Source organism: Echinops telfairi, unplaced genomic scaffold (genome assembly GCF_000313985.2).
Source record: "Echinops telfairi isolate 266 unplaced genomic scaffold, ASM31398v2 ScPeMD7_20;HRSCAF=75, whole genome shotgun sequence".
NCBI lineage: Eukaryota > Metazoa > Chordata > Mammalia > Afrosoricida > Tenrecidae > Echinops > Echinops telfairi.
In genome coordinates, this window is record NW_022103917.1 from 8,635,866 (window position 1) to 8,651,759 (window position 15,894).

The 15,894-nt window shown below is 42.6% G+C and overlaps 1 protein-coding gene across 1 annotated transcript in view; it reads right to left on the reverse strand.

Moving 5' to 3' along the window:
* Positions 1-1,600: 1,600 nt before the first annotated feature.
* ADGRG4 (adhesion G protein-coupled receptor G4) overlaps positions 1,601-15,894 on the reverse strand; it is a 148,214-nt gene continuing 133,920 nt past the window's right edge. The window contains 4 exon segments of the mRNA XM_004713396.2: positions 1,601-1,833; positions 4,450-4,617; positions 5,776-5,877; positions 12,322-12,602. Coding sequence (XP_004713453.2) covers positions 1,706-1,833; positions 4,450-4,617; positions 5,776-5,877; positions 12,322-12,602 — 679 coding nt within the window. The 3' untranslated portion in view covers positions 1,601-1,705.

A 15,894-nucleotide genomic window follows, 5' to 3' on the forward strand; every position in this document is an offset into this window, starting at 1 on the left:
ATTGTCAGCAACCTATGGCTGCTCCTTGAAAGGTCAGCAGTTTTAATCTTCCAACCACTTCGTGGGACAAAGATGAGGCTTTCTGTTCCCAGTAAAGATTTACCACGTCAGAAACCCACAGGGGCAGTTCTACTCTGTCCTATCGGATTGCGATGAAAAGGAATGGGCTGAATGGCAGTGAGTTTTGAGAGCTTACTCATTTATCTATTTCTTGAAGATCTGGTACAAGATTCAAAAGATGTAAAGCGTTATAGGATTAAACGTAAATTGCCCATCCTCCCTTACTCTCAGATACCCAATTCCTTTTCCTAAAATGTTCATCTCTTATTCCTTTATACCCCAAGGAAAATAAGAGCAACCTGCCTGGCCAGGAAGCCTCAGAGACAGTATTTTGGATGGAATTAGGATGACTTCCCCTCATACTTAGCCACTGAGCATCAAGTAGGCAAAATTAACCTTAAACCTCATTTTGTTGTCTCGGGAGGTCCTTCTAACCATTCCTCTACTGTCCTGCTCACCCTGACCTGTCCCTCCCTAGGAAGAATGATCAGCTTCAAATAACTTGTATTACAATCCTTGGAACCTTACATGTTGTTCCCCAAGGGGATGTCTTGACTGAGAAATTAATCCCCACTGAGGAATTCATAAGTGTCTGCGAATTGATGGGCTATCCTTTTCACAAAACATGTTTACACTTTAATTAGGGGCTTCAATCAAAGGAGTGACTTGAATGATAGGGATTCAGGGGGCTTTGTCATGACAGGCCAATAGGACAGAGACTGTTTTTCCCAAAAGTATGGACTTGTGGCTTTTCCTATCTACTTCCCTTTCATCATCCGACCAACTGGGAGCTCTGCACGTCGGCCACCTGCAACTGTTTGGCTCCCAAGGCAGTTAGTGCCCTAGTCTTGTCGTCTTCCTTTTAGGATGTGGACACCTGAAGTGTTTCTTTCGTTTTGTTTTATAATAATATTTTACTGAATTTTCGGTGACGATTTACATAGCCATTTGGGTTCCCAACAATTTCTACACAAGCTCTTCAGTGACACTGTTTACATTCTACACGCTGTTTCCATTCTGGTTGTCACAGGTTGTGCTTGCATTCTGGTTTTTGTTTTGAATTAATTGGTGACCATTTGGTTTCACATAGGGAATTCTCTAAAGGAGCACCTGTACTTACAGATGACACTCATTGTTTCTGGTAGCCAGTTTGTTACTTAGCTACAGGGGGACCTCAGGGATTAGTTTGGGTTCAAGGTTTGAAGAGTATCTCAGAGGAAGAGTCTCAGGGTCTCCTCTAATTACAAACAGTCCAACAGGACTGAGCTCTTGATTTGGGGGTCATTGTTGTTGTTTGTACAGTTGGTGGTGGTAGCCAGACACCACCAAGTTCTGATCTCAGAGCAAATCAGGCCATGGTTCCTGTAGACTACTTACCCTGTAGACTGGTTTCTGACAGAGTTTTTGAAACATTGCATCTACCATGCTCCAAACATTTCTCTCTTGAAAATAAGTAAACACTCAACTCCTCTAAAAGAAGAAACTACATCAAGAAATGAGACTATTATGGCTTTAATATTCATTATCTGATATCTCATTTTGCCCCTTCCAAATTAATACTTAGAATAGGAAGCTGGCTCAGTTTACTTCACAAATTTGATTTTTTTCCCCCAACTGGGAAGGTCAGTGGTATTTCTGCTGGGATTTATTGAAGAAATCTTTGTTTGTGAATGGAATTCACTTTGATTTCCATGGGCAATATTCTTCTCACACAGTTAGGCACAGTTTCACAACCCAAGGAAGAAAAACAACAGGAATCTTCATCAAAGCCATCTGCATCAAAGGAGAAAGAAAGAACATTTTCAGCTGTGGCATCAGGGACTTTGCACATAGAAGAAATATACGAAAATCGTATTGAATGGAGGAATAAAGAAAGGATTACGGAAGGGGGTGAAGGTTGTAGGGCTTTCCTTGGATAGTTTCATATAGATTCAAGGTGAATTAATTCATCCAGACAGCGCGGCTTCGGCCATCACAAATGTACATTTATTCTTCGTGCATTGTGAATAGCAGGTAGTGGATTATAAGAACCTTCGCCAAGGGGAGGTATGGACAAATCTTGGAAGCCTCCAGGAAGCAACACCATAAAATGGGAACATCTATATCCTCGATGAATTTGATGTTCTGGCTCTGAAAGTTTGGCTATTTCTCAAATCTGAGAGTGCCTAATAGTACAAAGAGTGCTATGGTTTTCAGTGTACTAATAAAGTAATTGCGCTTTTGGCCAGGACAAATTTAATGGCAGCATCTAGATTGTCATTTGAAAACCCGAGAGCCAAGAAACTGTCCCAGTGGCTGAGTTACTGTCCCAGTGACTGAGCATCTCGATGCAGGCCCCAAGCTCCTTGACTTTCCAGATCTAATGCTTGGTACAACATTAAAACCCCAGACACAGTAAGAAGAACGTACACGTTTAGACTGTGCATTTGGTAATGAAACAATGTCCCCCATGAATAGCAGGTGAGCTAATACTCACTGACCTTTTTTCAAAAAGCCTCTTTTCCACTAGCCTCAGCTGTGATCTATTAAGTAGATGACACACCCCATGCGCTCCAGGTGCTTGAGCTCTTTTGTGCCTCCATATGAGCACCAGATCATATCTGCAGGTTAGCTGGACTCTGGGGGCCCTGAAAACTGTTCTGTAATGTGAACAACTAATTATCCCATCCAGAGGTGGAAACTGAGAATCCACATGAGTCAGCCACCCTAAACCAGCAAACGGTGTTGTCCCATGCCATCCTGATGTTGGCAGACACTTTGGAAATGCTCCAGTCTAACCCACTTATGCTGAAAGTAGGACAAATGAATGCAGTTCCAAGTGGGGAAGTGATGTGGTGCTTGGGACCAAGGCCTCAGTCACTGACAGAGGTGGAACTCGAGACAAAAGTTTTTAATTCTAAGATCACTGCTTTTTTCTGTCCACCATGTTGCTTCTGAGTAGACTGAAGTCCTTGGGAAATATTTTTTTGTTTTAGCAAACACAGTGAAAAATGCACACAGCCAAGGCAGATCTACCACCAGCAGGGAAAAGGTGAGAAATTGACTACAGTCAGGCTACCAAAGGTGTTCTGTGTGCATGAACTAGAACTTACTATGGTCTTTAAGAAAGACAACCGAAGTCTACAGCACCATCACATAATTGGAAACACGGAACTATCTGAAAATATTGATTAATTCCTTGCTCACTCTGTCTCTTTAGGCCAAATTTTTCTATCCACTTTCCCTCCTACTACCCCATCCTCACCTCAACATCTGTATCTGCCTTTAGAAGTATGGCTTCCTATAAAATAAGGTAGCATCTAAAAACAGTATGTAGCTTTAAGGGTGCAATAAGCATTAGCTTGGAAGGCAGGAGGCCGGAGTTTTGGCCCCAGTTCCACTGCCGATGGACTGACTGCCTACTGTAGTTACATAATTTTATGTCAACTTGAAGATATATAAAAGGGTAGGGGTGATATCCAACCTGTCAGTCAGATCACAGCCTGATGGTGCCTCCCTGTGGGCGTGGCCTTCATATAAGGAGGGCCCAGAGAACTTTCCCCTCTCTCTCGGCCTTCACCTTCCTGCTTGAGAGCTGCCAGAATCCTGCCGTTTCCATCCACTATGGAGCTACATGACTCTGCACCCACGGGCCAGTGTTCTCCCTGCATTCTGCATCATTGCATGTGACTGCGTGAGTCTGAAGAGGGACTTATGGACTAGTTTAGGACTTAAGGACCTGAGTGGAACTAGGATGGGAGGTTTTCCTGATATACAATTACTTCTTGATAGAAAGCTTGTTCTTATACATCTATGAACATCACTGGTTTTGTTTCTCTAGTCATTTTTATATAAGTCATTTTTATATTTCCTGCTTAAGTCTTACCATATGGAAAATTAGGACATTAAAATAGACAATGTCTGATATGCCTTTTGGTTTGAACCGAACCAAACTAAACCTGTTGCTGTAGAATTGATGACAACTGATGGCAACCCCATATGCTTCAGAGTAGAATTGAGCTCTATAAGGTGTTTGTGGCTTTAACATTTATGGAAACAGAACACTAGGTCTGTCATCCAAAGCACTGCTGAATGCGTTCAAACCTCCAGCCATTTAGTTAGTGCCTGAGCACAAACCATTAGCACTATCTGTGACCGTTGGTTCTAATAGCTTGATAAATTATTTTAAATTGTTCATCCATTTTTGACATCTAATCTCGTCTCACTCCCATTGGAAAATTCACTAGGTGTCTCTAAATACACCATCTCCAAGAATGGGCCCAAGTATATCCATCCACAAGTCATTCAGTTTTGAGGAAGAAGAATTATCCAAGTTCAGGTACATCACCTCACATTAATTCTGTATCTCTGAAATATCAGTGTAAATGGCTAGCCTTTTTATTTACTCACCATTGGGAAAGCTTATGTCTGAAGGAGTGCCTTGTGTGGAGCCCCCAAATTTGAAAGTGGAATTAGTTGTTGTTGACTTGAGGGATGGTGTCAGCAATTTGTGTTCAAAGTTTTTCTTCAGTCTCTCCTGTTTATAGACAACCTTCAGCTCATATCTGCTGCTCACATCTGAAATGATACCCCAAAAGTTAAAATACAGAACTCACCAAAGTGTACAGTTAAAATGAATGAATTTCATGGTCTGTACATTGTACCTAATAGTGCTAATAAATTATGCTGATAAAGCTCAATGTACATAGTTTATTCTGAGTACTTCCAGGATTCTGATGTTCTATGAAGGAAGTGTGTACTGTAATGTGTGGAACAGACAGAGCCAACTCACTTACCAAGGATGCCCACTTTCATTGGAGTCTAGCACAGGGGCCAGCAGGCTACTGGAATGCCCGACATACAGAAGGAGGAATCTTCGTGTTCCTTACAATATCTTAAGAGTTCAGGCACTAGTTTTTATAAAGGTTATAACTTACTGATACTGAGTTGATTCCAACTCATAGTGATTCTGACTCATAGCAACCTTAGAGGATAAAATAGAACTGCCCTTGTGGGGTTTCAGAGACTGCAACACTTTACAGGAGTAGAAAGCCCCACATCTGTATCCCTCAGAGCAGCTGGTGCTTTTGAACTACTGACCTTGCAGTTAGCAGCCCAGTGTGTAACCACTACTCCACCAAAGCTCCCAAAAGGATATAGACTGGGCTTTTTATTGTGACTGAGAGAAGATGCCTGAAACGAATGGAAGAGCCTTTTGATATGTAAAAAATCTGTTTGCTTGAAGTGAAGTTATCCTCAAGGAAAGTGCCAGCTTTAAGGCACAATATCAGAGTCCCCTACAACTCCCACTGTACAGGAAGGATCCCGGGTCCACCTTGGCATCCCACTCAGCCAGGTATCTTGGCAAGGCTGAGGCGTTCTCGCCATCTCCACCACCACTCCTTGTTGCCAGACACTGTAGGCTGCAGGCAGCAAGTCCCTGACACCTGGTGCCTAGCATACAGTCACTGAATAAAGACACAGATGACAGCCAGCACAATCACCCCAGAGATTTTGGCCTAGAAAAGAGCTTCACTTAATTTAAATATTGTCCCTGTCACATTTTTTTTTCTAACTTCATTCATCTCAGCACAAAAGTACAAAGAATTTTTATAACACGGAAACAGCCTTCAGTTTAATGCTGATGCTGTAGGAACTACAGTTAGGAGGCAAGTTGATTGGATCAGTTTTGTACACAACGCAAAATTCCAAGCCTTACCCAAAGTGGCATCTTACCAGAAGAGTTATCCATGTGAAACCACCTACAACCAAGGTGTATCTGCCACTGCTCCCGCACGCTCTCCTTCATCGCGCAGTGGAACACGAAAATGAGGAATCCTAAGCCAGGATAAAAAGTTGGTCTTTATCAGCTCCTTTCGCTAGCTGTCACCAATCCTCAGGTTCAGATATGCTCTTGCTACTGTAGATACTACCAACAAGAAACCTCAAGACTATTACTGGTTTTCTAATGTCATCTTTCTAGCCACTTTCCCAAAGCTGCGATTGCAAGAAGGCCTGTTATCAAGACTTTATGTCAGCCACATTCTCCTCCTGGGATGCTGTCCACCCTAGAGCATAAGATAGCAAGCCTATTATGGTAGCCCATCTCCAAGATGGCACTAGTGATTTCCCACATCCTGGCTGTCATATTCTCGTGTAGTCCTTTTTGTAGTACCAACAAAACTGGGCAGAAATGATGGTGTGCCACTTCCATGATTAGGTTATTTTTTTTTAAATGTTGGATTTACCTTGCTCTTTTTCCCCTCTCACTGACTCACTCTTTTGGATCATTCATTCTGGGGGAAGAAAAGTGTTATGCCTTGAAGCCACCCTGAGTGACAACCCTGTGCAGAAGCTGAGGTCTCTAGTCCCCAGTTGGGTAATGAGTGAGCTCTCTGGGAGGTAGAGGCTTCAGAGTGCTACAGCTCTAGCCAATAGTCTGACTACATGCAATTCACAAAAGACCCTGAGCTAGCCTACTCCTGAAATCACGAGCCTCAGAAATAGTGTGAGATACTACTGTTTTCTGGTTTAAGATGATCACATTTGGGTGCAGTATATTACAAAGTAATACATAACTAAAACACCTGCTTCGAGTCATGCTTCCACTGGATGGAAAGTTACACTGCAAACCCTGAGTTCATCCAGCATGTAGAAGGGAGGTGCTGAAGGTGATACTGGCTATTTTGCATCATTCACTCTTTAAAATCTCTCCTTGAAAGATAATGGATGGCTTATGATGACCGGGCTAATTTGGTTTCCTAAAGTTAGGAGTCGAGGGAGCAAAGCAACCCAAAGCACTTGCTACACAAGCTCTCATGGCCTTGTACAACTTTAGCAATACCTGTCGGCCCCTTGAGGAGGGCGTAGGATGCCTGGTAGGGCTTGATCAAAAGCAATGTAACTGATAGGAATTATTGAATCCCAAATGAAGGCCAAACATGATAGTGGGACAAGAGAAAAAGAAAAGGAAATAGAGAAAAGAACTAGGAGACAAAGAGCATTTATAGAGGTCTAAATACAGGCACCTAAACATATTTAGATGTAATGATAGGGAAATAGATTTATGCATATATTTTTATGTTAAGTATCAAGGTAACAGATGGACATTGAGCCTCTACTCAAGGACTCCCTCAATGCAAGAACAGTTTGTTCTAATAACCCAGCATTCTGTGATGCTCACCTTTCCAACACAATCGCTGAAGCTGAAATGGGTGCATAAGCAAATGTGGTGAAAAAAGCTGATGGTGCCCAACTATCAAAAGATATAGCATCTGGGGTCTTAAAGGCTTGAAGATAAACAAACAGACATTTAGCTGAGAAGCAACAAAGTCCACAGGGAAGAAGCACACCAGCCGGTGTGATCATGAGGTGTCGATGGGATCAGGTATGAGGCATCAAAGACCTAGAGCAAAATATCATATCAATGTGAATGAGGGGGGAGCGCAAGGTGGAAACCCAAAGCCCATCTGTAGACAATTAGACATCCCCTTATAGAAGGATCACAAGGAAGAGACGAGCCAGTCAGGGTGCAGTATAGTACCGATGAAACAAACAACTTTCCTCTAGTTCTTTAATGCTTCCTCCCTGCCACTATCATGATCCCAATTCTACCTTACAAATCCGGCTAGACTAGAGCATGTACAGATACAGATACGAGCTGGAAACACAGGGAATCCAGGACAAATAAGCCCCGCAGGACAAATAATGAGAATAGAGATAGCAGGAAGGTAAGGAGAAGGTGAGGGGTTAAAGGGGGAACCGATCACAATGATCTACATATAATCCACTTCCTGGGGAATGGACAATAGAAGAGTGGGTGAACAGAGACATCAGTCAGTGTAAAGCATGAAAAAATAATAATTCATAAATTATCAAGGGTTCATGAGGGAGGGAAGGTAGGGGAGGGAGGGGAAAAATGAGGAGCTCATTTTTACCTAGGGCTCAAGTAGAAAAAAATGTTTTGAAAATGATGATGGCAACCAATGCACAAATGTGCTTGACACAATGGATGGATGCATGGACTGTGATAAGAGCTGCATGAGCCCCCAATAAAATGATTAGAACAATAACAACAACAAAATATTTATTTTGGCCTAAGTGTAATTTGAAAACTTTTGTTCTCTATACAGGATTCCACTTACGTCTACGGTGACTGGTTATGGGAATGACACAGTGGGATTAAGCATTGAGCTGCTAACCGAAAGGTGGGCAATTCAAACTCATTACCATCTAATTGATTCTGACTCCTAGTGATTCTACAGCACTGGAAACTACGAAGCAGGTGTACTCTGTCCTATTGGCTCACTCTAAGTCAGAATCTACTAGACAGCAATGGGTTTTGGTGTGGATCACGCCAGTCTTAAATTTGTGCAAACTGAGCATGACTCAATAGAAAATGCCGTCAAAGCTCATTGTAACTAAGCTATTCGTGGAAGTAAAGAAGTTTGACTGATGTGGATGACAGTCTTCTGCTAGTCTGATTGTTTGACCAGACCTCCACCAGAACCATGTTCCATTTGGGATGCTGGATTTTAAGAGGAGGATGGCAAACAGAAGCATCCGAGGACAGTGATAGATTTGAGGGAAAGAGCTGGGAAGTTGTATCTGGATAAAAGAGAACTTGGAATGGAAAACACAAGGTGAGGAGAGATGGCAACTGTAGTCAGAGATTTGAAATGACTGTCAGGCGAAGGAGAAGTTGGCTTGTTTTGAGGGGTTACCAGTAGAACTAGAAGCAATGAGAGGACACCACAGACAATGAATTTTAGCCCATTGGAACTCATGGCAACCACAGAACAACTACATTATAACAAACCACAACTAATGTTTACTAAGAAATTGCTATATGATAGTTTTATTAGATCATTTTTATTTGACAGGTAAAAGACCTTGGAGTTCATACCTGGTCAATCTGACACAGTGAGTGGAGACCTGAAGAGCTCATAAGGAGTTGCTGGTGTCAGGGCAGACTTAAGATCTAAGTCCAAGGCTCAACCATTGCACACCATTGATCGCCACTAAGAATCAGAGCTGATTAGCAGTTTAATGTTCAGCTATATGCGAGTTCTCTGTCCCAGGAAAGTTTCAGAGAGGTCAGTGACTTCCTGGCACTGCATGGGGAGTTTGACTCAAGCTCTCTGATGCCAGCCCTGACTCTGGGATTCCAGGCGGGTGGCAACAGGCTGAATGAGTTGTTTCATTAACTCCCTTAAGGGTTTTCTCACCATTTGCCACCAAACAACTGTGGTGACAAACTCCGCAGTAGTCACTCTTTCTCTGAGCGGCAGCCACCTGGAAAGTGGTGCATGCAGCCCCTCGTTATGAGCAAAGCTCTGGGTCAGAGCAGGTCAAGTCCTCCACCAGTGACCTCAAGCACTTTCCCCGCCTCTGATCTTCAGCGTGGAGTTTAGTTAGTTCACTGACAGAAAGATTATTCTGTGAATTCCAATGAGTTGCCTGACAGCTCTCCTTTTTCTTGCCAATAACACATTGATTTGCTTACTCACTAGAACAGAGGCATGAAGGAAGATGTCACTTGCATTTTTATTTGTGCATCCTTCTTTTACGAGCATAATTTCATTCACCCCTGACCCCTGGGTAACCCCCCTCACCAGACTTGAGAGCTTGCCATCTATCTTTTAAATGGTAAATTTGGTCATTACTCCACTGTGTTCTTGTTTTGAGGTTATTTGGGTCATGTGGATGGATTTGTCTGTGTGTGTGGTGTATAGGTATGGTATGGCGTGGTGTCTGGGAGTATGGCAGTATTGTGTGTGTGTGTGTGTGTGTGTGTGTGTGTGTGTGTGTGTGTGTAACTTGAGTTTAAAACTCAGGACTCTGAAAACTCTCTCTCCGTAACATGGCATGACATACTATCTTATAGTCAAGACTAGAAACGCTTGGTGATTGATTGACATCACACATGCCCCCACAGTTTGGCTTTGTTGATGCTAGATCTACCAAACAACAGTTTTAATCTTCCCTCTTACTTCCACCCACGTCGGCTACTTGCTTAGATACCCGTTCTCTTCCACTGGAGGAATGGAACATGCTCATTATTTTGCAAAAAGAAGCCTGGTGTTGCTGCTGAGGAAGAACTTTGCACAGGCGTGTGGTTCCTGGTCCACCTCTGTGAGCCATTCCTATACCAAGGTTGGTTAGCTTTGGAAGTAAGAACCTGAGGCTCTAACTATAGTATTTCCGCGCAGGCCAAGAAGAAAAGTACAGAACTATCCCCAGAACGTCGTCAGGCAGCAAGCTAGGATACAACCAAGCACTGCTAGCCGCAAAGGAGCCAAAGGAGAGTGGGATGGAGCATTCCTAACTACCATAGGGACAATAGAAATAGCACATGGAGAAATAACATATTTTGCGGGGGGTGGGGGTGGGTGGGGGTGACGTTCCAATCAGAATACGGCTGTATAGAGTTGATAGAATCTGGTAGGACTGCAGATTTCAGTTGGTCCACTTCATTGCTCTAACATGAGATTGTTTCTTTAGTCATAAAACATGAAAGCCAACTATACCTTATAGAGATGACTTTCCCTCACTCCAGTGCTCCACAATTGCCTGGCATATAATAAATGCATAACAATTCATTTTTCCCAAGGCACCTCAGGGTTAACCACCACAATGAAAAGGGGTTATGAGATCTTAAAAATACTGGGTTGAAACAACATTTTTCCCTAGCAGAATTTCTGAGATTTTATGCCATTCCTAGAATAAGGGTGTGGTAGTTACATAATCTGTTGTCAATTTGAGATTTAAGAGTGAAGGAGTGGAATTTAGCCTGTCAATCAGGTTGCAGCTTGATGACCTCATTTGGAGGTGCTAAGGAGATAAACAGCTCACTGGAGGCAGAAGAGAGATTCACTCCCTGTGAGGCATGCTTGCTAGCAAAACACATGGAGCTGTGCTACAGCCCTGGTGCTGAAGGAGCCACATGGAGACCCCTGCCAGCGCTGAGAGGCTTCCACTGCCACTGGATCCACAAGACTTTCCACCCACTGGACTGTGATCTTCCTGCATTCAGCATCATTGCTGGTGTTGTGTGAGTCTGAAGAGGATTTTATAGATTGGTATCGAATATATGGGCTAATATTAGACTTATGGACTTGATCTCGACTGGGCTGGGATATTTCCTCAATATTCAATTGCTCTTGTATATAAAGCTCTTTCTTATACACATATGAGTGTCTATCTATTTGTTTCTCTAGTCAACCTGGACTAGCACAAAGGGAATATAATTTACAGAATGGTCAACTTTTTTGACTGTAGAATTTTTTACTTGCTAGAGTATCATATGGACCCATCAAGGCAATGTACTTTTGTCAAAGGGTTTTCTGAACTAATAAATAATGAAGAGCAGAAAGGAGACCCTGATTCAATGTAGCACCTGAGTTGCCTCAACTTACCCTGGTAACCCACCCAGACTAGGCTAAACATGGGGAAAAGAAGAAGGAGTGATATTTGAGACTCCAAGGAATAATTCTTCATGTTTCTTCCCTAACCAGCCTCAAGCTTTTTTTTTTTCCAAGCTTTTTTTAATAGAAAAAGGTCAAGTTAAAATTAAGCATCAATAATTATCAAAAGGTCTTGGTTTATCATTTAATCACTTCATTGATGACTTGTCCCTTTCATCATAAAACAAGAAGGAGATTAAAGAACTATAGAATTCAGTTTAGGGTCATCTACTTCAATCCGTTTTGGTGAAAACCCTTTGACCAAAGCACATTGCCTTGATGGGTCCATATGATACTCTAGCAAGTAAAAAATTCTATAGTCAAAAAAGTTGACCATTCTGTAAATTATATTCCCTTTGTGCTAGTCCAGGTTGACTAGAGAAACAAATAGATAGACACTCATATGTGTATAAGAAAGAGCTTTATATACAAGAGCAATTGAATATTGAGGAAATATCCCAGCCCAGTCGAGATCAAGTCCATAAGTCTAATTTGACTGGGTTGTGTACTTCAAAATGTCAGCAGAAGTGTCAATTTGTACATTTACAAGCACAGCTTGTTTGGATACAATGAATACTGTATAAAGTGTTGCCACAAGTAGAGTTGTGTCAACTATCTGAGCTGAGCTTCTCCACACATCTTTGAGTAATCTTTTAGTGAAGTCCTAACATCTCATTGTTTCCATCAACTGCCTTTCAAGTCATTGATTTAAGAGGCCTCTTGGAGCACCTTTTCCCTCTTTTAAGTGTTTGGTAGGTGAGATCATCCCGAGTCAAAAGTACAGAGGCGTTGGAAAAGGTAAAGGAGTGCAAATTACCTTGCAAGGTGTTAACAATGGCAAAAAGATACAAGAAGAGGATCCTTACAGGTCCCCAGGCAAAAAAGGCAAACCCCCACGTGAGGCCAAGTAAGAAAGTCAGGCTTGTTGTGCCTTTTAGGTCGTGCAGGATGATTTTCCGTCGAGTCTTCTGGCTTTGGACTTTCATAGAATTCAGTTGAATAAGAACAGTGCAGAACATGGAGAGATTCGTGATAAATATGAGGCAAAAATAAGCCACAACTGAGATGTAAAAGATAAAATCGTCTTTAATCCAACAACTGTAAGAGACAAAGTAAAAGAGACTATTGTGAGATAGAGAAACATAAACTCGTACTTTTTAGTGAGACTTGGAAGATCGCCTACTCAGTTACATTTGTCTGGAGGACACCTAGACCCAGACAGATAAACTGATAAACTACAGTTCATTCAAGCAGCAAAGGAACTTACCCTGAACTAGGACTCAGACCAGTTCAGTGAACTCTGGTCTTCTGAGTCCTAATCCAGGGTTCTTTCCAATGTTAAGCCAGACATTTTAGAGGATATTTCAACCCCACATAAGCAGAAACTTCTCAGTCCCAATTTCCTAAGAGAATATTCTCTTTCTCAGCATCAGGGCAGAAAAAGAATGTATTTCTCCCAAAAGTGGTTCCTCCAACATTTCACCTGAGCTTTTATTTGCAGAGTAATTTCTGCTTTGCAAGATAAATATCACAGTAAAAGGCTATCAATAATGTATGGCTTTTCTGAATCCTATATCAAACAATAATGAAATTATGAGAGTTAATGGGAATGCAACAAAAAAAGAACATTTCTAAGTTGTACTGTTTCAAAATATGACGCACATTTAAAACTTTCCACCACAGCTACTGCTTTGGGCTCCAAAAGACAACACTGGTCACTGGCTTGATTAAAGAATATGTAGTGGTTCCCATGGCCTTCATTTTAATAACATTTTCAACACTAGAGGCACTCTTACTGATGGCCTATTTAATTTGGTTTCAATTTAGCCAAGACCTTGTTATTGGACCCAGGAAATCCCTTTTGGCCATCTTATTCATGTGGGTGTGGATAGTTTCATGCATATGTGAGTTTGTGTGTATATTGAGGAGTAAAAATAGCAATTCACTTCTGTAATAAAATAAAATACTTAGGGTCCCTTGAATATCATATTCAGCCTTTTATTTTTTTAATTAAAAAAATCATTTTATTGAGGCTCATACAACTCTTACTCAGCCTTTTAGGTTACTTAAAAACAAAGAAACAAACAAACCCCTTAAACAAGACAGTTGTGTATGTCTGGACATCGAATCATCTCCAAGATATTCTGGTAGAAGAGCGCAAGGTGCCAAACAGTATCTATCATTTGAGTACCAAAGCGAGGAAAAGAATATCTATACAAATGTGAGTATCTAATAATAAACAATTTCTGGAAGAACACCCAAGAATTTGGAGAGAGAAATAAGGTAGGTACAAATGATGGGTGGGGGGTTGTTTTATTGATTGTCATAGTTTTCTTCTTTTAAATTTTGGACCATGCACATGTATTATCCTCTTCAAAAAATAATTATGTCTTAAAATCTCTTAGAAAACGCTACCGTATATACTCAAGTATAAGTCAACCCGAATATCAGCCGAGGCACCTAATTTTACCCAAAAAACTGCATTAAAATGGGCTGAAAAACCTCAGCTTATACACGAGTCTATATGGTACCTCTTACTACCAATTCATATATAAAATGGGTTTGGAGGAGGCAGAAGGGGAGAATTGGTTTTGTCTTGCTTTTGCTTTTGATCTTTGAAAAAGAATAACTATTTTATAGCTATCGGGGACTCTTTCATGACAAAACAGGTAAGTAGGGAGGATGGAAGTGGACATTGAAAAGGAAAGGAAGCAGACTTCCGGGAAGATGGCGACGGAGTGACACGTACCAGAGGGACTCCGCAGAATCCAGCCCAGGAGAGCTGCTTAGAGGGAACTTTAACACAACTAGAACACAGGAGGAGCATCATAAAGATAAGTAGGCACAGACCCACGGGGTTTTGAGGGGCTTGGGGCTTTTGGCTTACCTCAGTGGAAGCCGGCTGGGGCTTGACCTTGGCCCAGTTACTGTCGCTGCTGGAGCCGGGACCATTTGGAGCCCGTAGGGGGATTTGGTTCCAACACAGCCACAGTTTACCCCCGACAGCCTCAGGGCAGGAATTGGACCCTTGGGGCTCCACGGGAGGGGACCCGGGTTCAGTTAATTTGTAGGTTTTTGTTACATCTCTGCTCTCTGTTCACCCACAGTCTGGGAGGCCTGTGCAGGAGGTTTTCTCGGCATAGCCACAGCTTGCCACCGCTGCCTCCAGGCGGGGACTAAACCCTCGCAATTCCACAGGCAGGGATCTGCGATAGATTCGGGGTCCAGCTACACTGTGCCTCTGTTTACATCTCTGCCCTCTGTCCGACACCACACCCCACCCCCACGGTCGTTGAGGGCTGCTCAGGGGCTTTTTCTCAGCTCAAACTGCGGCTTGCCACCGCTGCTCCAGAGTAGGGACTAAACTCTCGAGACTCCACTGACGGAGAGTGGGACTCACAGCTACATAGTTACTTTTCTTTCCCTCTCTCCCCTATATCCCCTCCCCCCAGTTTAAACGGTCTTACTCTTTAATTTTTTTTTCTTTCCACTCTGTCTCTTTCCTGTTCTCTCATAATCCACTGCTGAACCTGAACTCCAGACCACCTCCAGTAGCCTAGGGCACTTACGCCTGTACCACATCCAGCTAGCTGAGCCCCACCCTGGGTAGCTAGCCCCACCCTGTGTCGCTAGCCCAAGACTAGGGAAAGCCCTGCTTCCCCTCCAGAGGATACCCCGCCCAACCACTCACCTGGGAATTCCTGCCTGTGTACCTGGGGGCATAAGGCAGCTCGGCCAACACTCATCACCATTCCAAGCTGTTGCAGGAACCTATGCCCAACCTCCACAACACCAAAGCAGACCGTCGCCCACCAGCCTTGTGGGACACTCCCCTGATAGGGAAGCCACAGGAAGATTAAGGGTAGGTTAATGCCATAGTAATACTTAGCTGTAGGCAGTTCGAAGAAGCATTCCTACAAGTCTCCTAGAGAGAGCCAGTGCTCTTAGACTCCCTAGAAAATGGCACCTGGCTCCTCTAAAACAATGCAACTCAAACAGCCATCAGCTCCAACCATCTCAACAAAAAAACAGGAGAAACAAAAAGCAATGGCAGAAGACATCCCAAACATAACAAAATACATAGAAGAAGCAGACATTGAGCTGCCACAGAAAGAAATTTTCAGAATGCTGCTTGGAGTCATACAGAAAAAGGGTGAAATGATAGAGGAGATAAAGGCCATACACCAAAGAGAAATACAAGACCTTAGGGAGGAGATAACAAAAACCAATAACAGAAACACAGAGCTTGAGAATTGACAGGAGGAATCAGAGAAGAGCATCAGTGACTTGGAGGACAGCCAAGCAGACTTCAACAAACGCAAACCAGAATCTAATAAGATCATCAGAGAAGCTGAAGAAAATCTAAGAGCTATGTCTGATGCTATGAAGC